Consider the following 8,082-nt stretch of genomic DNA (forward strand, 5'->3'; position numbering starts at 1 on the left):
AACTGCAGAATAAAACTGTGGTTGTTGACTTTATTCCACTGCAGACTGATGCTGGTCTCATTTTGTCCAGTTAGACTGAAGCTGTCTGTGTTCAGGGGAGCTGAAAACAGACATGAAATCAAGTGTTAAAACTGGACTTTTTCCACAAAACTCTTTGAAATTGGGTTGTGTTTTCCATCTGTGTATCAATATAATTCAATTTTATGTGTATAAAAGGCTAGTCAAGTCATTATCTTTCTTTTTACATGACAAAATTTGAAGTAAATGTTTATAATTGAAAAACTGTATCTGACCTGTGACAGCAGTCAGATTGACCCCTGTGCTGGTGACCCCGCTAACCTCAGTGAAGAGCATGAATATGTACTCAGTTCCAGCTCTGAGACCAGAGACTGTGTAATTCACTGGTCCAGGTCCATCAGGTGGAAGAACGTTTATCACTGAACCATTAAACTGCAGAATAAAACTGTGGTTGTTGACTTTATTCCACTGCAGACTGATGCTGGTCTCATTTTGTCCAGTTAGACTGAAGCTGTCTGTGTTCAGGGGAGCTGAAAACAGACATGAAATCAGGTGTTAAAACTGGACTTTTTCCACAAAACTCTTTGAAATTGGGTTGTGTTTTCCATCTGTGTATCAATATAATTCAATTTTATGTGTATAAAAGGCTAGTCAAGTCATTATCTTTCTTTTAATGACTATGAAGGAAGAAAAACTTTGTATATGAATAAAAAACTGTATCTGACCTGTGACAGCAGTCAGATTGACCCCTGTGCTGGTGACCCCGTTAACCACAGTGAAGAGCATGAATATGTACTCAGTTTCAGCTCTGAGACCAGAGACTGTGTAATTCACTGGTCCAGGTCCATCAGGTGGAAGAACGTTTATCACTTTATCATTGAAACTGCAGAATAAAACTGTGGTTGTTGACTTTATTCCACTGCAGACTGATGCTGGTCTCATTTTGTCCAGTTAGACTGAAGCTGTCTGTGTTCAGGGGAGCTGAAAACAGACATGAAATCAAGTGTTAAAACTGGACTTTTTCCAAAAACTCTTTGAAATTGGGTTGTGTTTTCCATCTGTGTATCAATATAATTCAATTTTATGTGTATAAAAGGCTAGTCAAGTCATTATCTTTCTTTTTACATGACAAAATTTGAAGTAAATGTTTATAATTGAATAAAAAACTGTATCTGACCTGTGACAGCAGTCAGATTGACCCCTGTGCTGGTGACCCCGCTAACCTCAGTGAAGAGCATGAATATGTACTCAGTTCCAGCTCTGAGACCAGAGACTGTGTAATTCACTGGTCCAGGTCCATCAGGTGGAAGAACGTTTATCACTGAACCATTAAACTGCAGAATAAAACTGTGGTTGTTGACTTTATTCCACTGCAGACTGATGCTGGTCTCATTTTGTCCAGTTAGACTGAAGCTGTCTGTGTTCAGGGGAGCTGAAAACAGACATGAAATCAGGTGTTAAAACTGGACTTTTTCCACAAACTCTTTGAAATTGGGTTGTGTTTTCCATCTGTGTATCAATATAATTCAATTTTATGTGTATAAAAGGCTAGTCAAGTCATTATCTTTCTTTTTAATGACTATGAAGGAAGAAAAACTTTGTATATGAATAAAAAACTGTATCTGACCTGTGACAGCAGTCAGATTGACCCCTGTGCTGGTGACCCCGTTAACCACAGTGAAGAGCATGAATATGTACTCAGTTTCAGCTCTGAGACCAGAGACTGTGTAATTCACTGGTCCAGGTCCATCAGGTGGAAGAACGTTTATCACTGAACCATTAAACTGCAGAATAAAACTGTGGTTGTTGACTTTATTCCACTGCAGACTGATGCTGGTCTCATTTTGTCCAGTTAGACTGAAGCTGTCTGTGTTCAGGGGAGCTGAAAACAGACATGAAATCAAGTGTTAAAACTGGACTTTTTCCACAAAACTCTTTGAAATTGGGTTGTGTTTTCCATCTGTGTATCAATATAATTCAATTTTATGTGTATAAAAGGCTAGTCAAGTCATTATCTTTTTTTTACATGACAAAATTGAAGTAAATGTTTATAATTGAATAAAAAACTGTATCTGACCTGTGACAGCAGTCAGATTGACCCCTGTGCTGGTGACCCCGCTAACCTCAGTGAAGAGCATGAATATGTACTCAGTTCCAGCTCTGAGACCAGAGACTGTGTAATTCACTGGTCCAGGTCCATCAGGTGGAAGAACGTTTATCACTGAACCATTAAACTGCAGAATAAAACTGTGGTTGTTGACTTTATTCCACTGCAGACTGATGCTGGTCTCATTTTGTCCAGTTAGACTGAAGCTGTCTGTGTTCAGGGGAGCTGAAAACAGACATGAAATCAGGTGTTAAAACTGGACTTTTTCCACAAAACTCTTTGAAATTGGGTTGTGTTTTCCATCTGTGTATCAATATAATTCAATTTTATGTGTATAAAAGGCTAGTCAAGTCATTATCTTTCTTTTTAATGACTATGAAGGAAGAAAAACTTTGTATATGAATAAAAACTGTATCTGACCTGTGACAGCAGTCAGATTGACCCCTGTGCTGGTGACCCCGTTAACCACAGTGAAGAGCATGAATATGTACTCAGTTTCAGCTCTGAGACCAGAGACTGTGTAATTCACTGGTCCAGGTCCATCAGGTGGAAGAACGTTTATCACTGAACCATTAAACTGCAGAATAAAACTGTGGTTGTTGACTTTATTCCACTGCAGACTGATGCTGGTCTCATTTTGTCCAGTTAGACTGAAGCTGTCTGTGTTCAGGGGAGCTGAAAACAGACATGAAATCAAGTGTTAAAACTGGACTTTTTCCACAAAACTCTTTGAAATTGGGTTGTGTTTTCCATCTGTGTATCAATATAATTCAATTTTATGTGTATAAAAGGCTAGTCAAGTCATTATCTTTCTTTTACATGACAAAATTTGAAGTAAATGTTTATAATTGAATAAAAAACTGTATCTGACCTGTGACAGCAGTCAGATTGACCCCTGTGCTGGTGACCCCGCTAACCTCAGTGAAGAGCATGAATATGTACTCAGTTCCAGCTCTGAGACCAGAGACTGTGTAATTCACTGGTCCAGGTCAGGGTGGAAGAACGTTTATCACTGAACCATTAAACTGCAGAATAAAACTGTGGTTGTTGACTTTATTCCACTGCAGACTGATGCTGGTCTCATTTTGTCCAGTTAGACTGAAGCTGTCTGTGTTCAGGGGAGCTGAAAACAGACATGAAATCAGGTGTTAAAACTGGACTTTTTCCACAAAACTCTTTGAAATTGGGTTGTGTTTTCCATCTGTGTATCAATATAATTCAATTTTATGTGTATAAAAGGCTAGTCAAGTCATTATCTTTCTTTTTAATGACTATGAAGGAAAAAACTTTGTATATGAATAAAAAACTGTATCTGACCTGTGACAGCAGTCAGATTGACCCCTGTGCTGGTGACCCCGTAACCACAGTGAAGAGCATGAATATGTACTCAGTTTCAGCTCTGAGACCAGAGACTGTGTAATTCACTGGTCCAGGTCCATCAGGTGGAAGAACGTTTATCACTGAACCATTAAACTGCAGAATAAAACTGTGGTTGTTGACTTTATTCCACTGCAGACTGATGCTGGTCTCATTTTGTCCAGTTAGACTGAAGCTGTCTGTGTTCAGGGGAGCTGAAAACAGACATGAAATCAAGTGTTAAAACTGGACTTTTTCCACAAAACTCTTTGAAATTGGGTTGTGTTTTCCATCTGTGTATCAATATAATTCAATTTTATGTGTATAAAAGGCTAGTCAAGTCATTATCTTTCTTTTTACATGACAAAATTTGAAGTAAATGTTTATAATTGAATAAAAAACTGTATCTGACCTGTGACAGCAGTCAGATTGACCCCTGTGCTGGTGACCCCCTTACCTCAGTGAAGAGCATGAATATGTACTCAGTTCCAGCTCTGAGACCAGAGACTGTGTAATTCACTGGTCCAGGTCCATCAGGTGGAAGAACGTTTATCACTGAACCATTAAACTGCAGAATAAAACTGTGGTTGTTGACTTTATTCCACTGCAGACTGATGCTGGTCTCATTTTGTCCAGTTAGACTGAAGCTGTCTGTGTTCAGGGGAGCTGAAAACAGACATGAAATCAGGTGTTAAAACTGGACTTTTTCCACAAAACTCTTTGAAATTGGGTTGTGTTTTCCATCTGTGTATCAATATAATTCAATTTTATGTGTATAAAAGGCTAGTCAAGTCATTATCTTTCTTTTTAATGACTATGAAGGAAGAAAAACTTTGTATATGAATAAAAAACTGTATCTGACCTGTGACAGCAGTCAGATTGACCCCTGTGCTGGTGACCCCGTTAACCACAGTGAAGAGCATGAATATGTACTCAGTTTCAGCTCTGAGACCAGAGACTGTGTAATTCACTGGTCCAGGTCCATCAGGTGGAAGAACGTTTATCACTGAACCATTAAACTGCAGAATAAAACTGTGGTTGTTGACTTTATTCCACTGCAGACTGATGCTGGTCTCATTTTGTCCAGTTAGACTGAAGCTGTCTGTGTTCAGGGGAGCTGAAAACAGACATGAAATCAAGTGTTAAAACTGGACTTTTTCCACAAAACTCTTTGAAATTGGGTTGTGTTTTCCATCTGTGTATCAATATAATTCAATTTTATGTGTATAAAAGGCTAGTCAAGTCATTATCTTTCTTTTTACATGACAAAATTTGAAGTAAATGTTTATAATTGAATAAAAAACTGTATCTGACCTGTGACAGCAGTCAGATTGACCCCTGTGCTGGTGACCCCGCTAACCTCAGTGAAGAGCATGAATATGTACTCAGTTCCAGCTCTGAGACCAGAGACTGTGTAATTCACTGGTCCAGGTCCATCAGGTGGAAGAACGTTTATCACTGAACCATTAAACTGCAGAATAAAACTGTGGTTGTTGACTTTATTCCACTGCAGACTGATGCTGGTCTCATTTTGTCCAGTTAGACTGAAGCTGTCTGTGTTCAGGGGAGCTGAAAACAGACATGAAATCAGGTGTTAAAACTGGACTTTTTCCACAAAACTCTTTGAAATTGGGTTGTGTTTTCCATCTGTGTATCAATATAATTCAATTTTATGTGTATAAAAGGCTAGTCAAGTCATTATCTTTCTTTTTAATGACTATGAAGGAAGAAAAACTTTGTATATGAATAAAAAACTGTATCTGACCTGTGACAGCAGTCAGATTGACCCCTGTGCTGGTGACCCCGTTAACCTCAGTGAAGAGCATGAATATGTACTCAGTTTCAGCTCTGAGACCAGAGACTGTGTAATTCACTGGTCCAGGTCCATCAGGTGGAAGAACGTTTATCACTGAACCATTAAACTGCAGAATAAAACTGTGGTTGTTGACTTTATTCCACTGCAGACTGATGCTGGTCTCATTTTGCCAGTTAGACTGAAGCTGTCTGTGTTCAGGGGAGCTGAAAACAGACATGAAATCAGGTGTTAAAACTGGACTTTTTCCACAAAACTCTTTGAAATTGGGTTGTGTTTTCCATCTGTGTATCAATATAATTCAATTTTATGTGATAAAAGGCTAGTCAAGTCATTATCTTTCTTTTTACAAGACAAAATTTGAAGTAAATGTTTATAATTGAATAAAAAACTGTATCTGACCTGTGACAGCAGTCAGATTGACCCCTGTGCTGGTGACCCCGCTAACCTCAGTGAAGAGCATGAATATGTACTCAGTTCAGCTCTCTGAGACCAGAGACTGTTGTAATCACTGGTCCAGGTCCATCAGGTGGAAAGAACGTTGATCACTGAACCATTAAACTGCAGAATAAAACTGTGGTTGTTGACTTTATTCCACTGCAGACTGATGCTGGTCTCATTTTGTCCAGTTAGACTGAAGCTGTCTGTGTTCAGGGGAGCTAAAACAGACATGAAATCAGGTGTTAAAACTGGACTTTTTCCACAAAACTCTTTGAAATTGGGTTGTGTTTTTCCATCTGTGTATCAAATAATTCAATTTTATGTGTATAAAAGGCTAGTCAAGTCATTATCTTTCTTTTTAATGACTATGAAGGAAGAAAAACTTTGTATATGAATAAATAAAAACTGTATCTGACCTGTGACAGCAGTCAGATTGACCCCTGTGCTGGTGACCCCGTTAACCTCAGTGAAGAGCATGATGAATATGTACTCAGTTCCAGCTCTGAGACCAGAGACTGTGTAATTCACTGGTCCAGGTCCATCAGGGGGAAGAACGTTTATCACTGAACCATTAAACTGCAGAATAAAACTGTGGTTGTTGACTTTATTCCACTGCAGACTGATGCTGGTCTCATTTTGTCCAGTTAGACTGAAGCTGTCTGTGTTCAGGGGAGCTGAAAACAGACATGAAATCAGTGTTAAAACTGGACTTTTTCCACAAAACTCTTGAAATTGGGTTGTGTTTTCCATCTGTGTATCAATATAATTCAATTTTATGTGTATAAAAGGCTAGTCAAGTCATTATCTTTCTTTTTACATGACTAAAATTTGAAGTAAATGTTTATAATTGAATAAAAACTGTATCTGACCTGTGACAGCAGTCAGATTGACCCCTGTGCTGGTGACCCCGCTAACCTCAGTGAGAGCATGAATATGTACTCAGTTCAGCTCTGAGACCAGAGACTGTGTAATTCACTGGTCCAGGTCCATCAGGTGGAAGAACGTTATCACTGAACCATTAAACTGCAGAATAAAACTGTGGTTGTTGACTTTATTCCACTGCAGACTGATGCTGGTCTCTTTGTCCAGTTAGACTGAAGCTGTCTGTGTTCAGGGGAGCTGGAAACAGACATGAAATCAGGTGTTAAAACTGGACTTTTTCCACAAAACTCTTTGAAATTGGGGTGTGTTTTCCATCTGTGTATCAATATATTCAATTTTATGTGTATAAAAGGCTAGTCAAGTCATTATCTTTCTTTTACATGACAAAATTTGAAGTAAATGTTTATAATTGAATAAAAAAACTGTATCTGACCTGTGACAGCAGTCAGATTGACCCCTGTGCTGGTGACCCCGCTAACTCAGTGAAGAGCATGAATATGTACTCAGTTCCAGCTCTGAGACCAGAGACTGTGTAATTCACTGGTCCAGGTCCATCAGGTGGAAGAACGTTTATCACTGAACCATTAAACTGCAGAATAAAACTGTGGTTGTTGACTTTATTCCACTGCAGACTGATGCTGGTCTCATTTTGTCCAGTTAGACTGAAGCTGTCTGTGTTCAGGGGAGCTGAAAACAGACATGAAATCAAGTGTTAAAACTGGACTTTTTCCACAAAACTCTTTGAAATTGGGTGTGTTTTTCCATCTGTGTATCAATATAATTCAATTTTATGTGTATAAAAGGCTAGTCAAGTCATTATCTTTCTTTTTACAAGACAAAATTTGAAGGAAATGTTTATAATTGAATAAAAACTGTATCTGACCTGTGACAGCAGTCAGATTGACCCCTGTGCTGGTGACCCCATTAACCACAGTGAAGAGCATGAATATGTACTCAGTTCCAGCTCTGAGACCAAAGACTGTGTAATTCACTGGTCCAGGTCCATCAGTGAAGAATGTATATCTGTGCACATAAAACTGCAGAATAAAACTGTGGTCGTTGACTTTATTCCACTGCAGACTGATGCTGGTCTCATCTTGTCCAGTTAGACTGAAGCTGTCTGTGTTCAGGGGAGCTGGAAAGAAAGAAAACACAGTTAACCAGATTTACTGTACACTACCAAATTAATCATGAAAATTCTTGGATCTTGGATTATTATATCCATACATCCTTTTTTATTTATTTTCTATTCTTATTTCAAGATTTTTCTGCATGCTTTTGCTGCTGTTGCGCTGTTATTTCCCCATGTGGGACAAATAAAGGAATCTGAATCTAAAAAAAGTAACTGGTAAAGAGTTTTCCTACCAGTACTGCAGTAATGTTTACTCCACTGCTTGTGATATGGTCAAGAACAGAGAAGAGAATGAAGGTTGTATTGAGTCCGGGAGTCAGAGACGAGACCGTG

The 8,082-nt window shown here is 38.6% G+C and overlaps 2 protein-coding genes across 2 annotated transcripts; both read right to left on the reverse strand.

The window, feature by feature from the left end:
• Positions 1–6: 6 nt before the first annotated feature.
• LOC130519672 (receptor-type tyrosine-protein phosphatase H-like) lies at positions 7–3,110 on the reverse strand (the record flags this gene model as incomplete). Its single annotated transcript, XM_057023178.1, has 7 exons — positions 2,997–3,110; positions 2,546–2,800; positions 2,096–2,350; positions 1,646–1,900; positions 1,196–1,450; positions 294–548; positions 7–100 (listed from the first exon to the last, which is right to left on the reverse strand). Coding segments are annotated over exons 1-7 (1,430 nt in total), but the record flags the coding sequence as incomplete, so codon positions are not given.
• Positions 3,111–3,462: 352 nt separating this feature from the next.
• On the reverse strand, positions 3,463–5,460 carry LOC130519671 (receptor-type tyrosine-protein phosphatase H-like). The gene is made up of 5 exons (XM_057023176.1): positions 5,247–5,460; positions 4,796–5,050; positions 4,344–4,598; positions 3,894–4,147; positions 3,463–3,696 (listed from the first exon to the last, which is right to left on the reverse strand). Exons 1-4 carry the CDS (start codon positions 5,305–5,307, stop codon positions 3,906–3,908), a joined length of 813 nt encoding a protein of 270 aa, XP_056879156.1. The 5' UTR covers positions 5,308–5,460; the 3' UTR covers positions 3,463–3,696; positions 3,894–3,905.
• Positions 5,461–8,082: the final 2,622 nt, after the last annotated feature.

The sequence above is a fragment of the Takifugu flavidus genome, unplaced genomic scaffold, assembly GCF_003711565.1.
Source record: "Takifugu flavidus isolate HTHZ2018 unplaced genomic scaffold, ASM371156v2 ctg1081, whole genome shotgun sequence".
Classification (NCBI taxonomy): domain Eukaryota; kingdom Metazoa; phylum Chordata; class Actinopteri; order Tetraodontiformes; family Tetraodontidae; genus Takifugu; species Takifugu flavidus.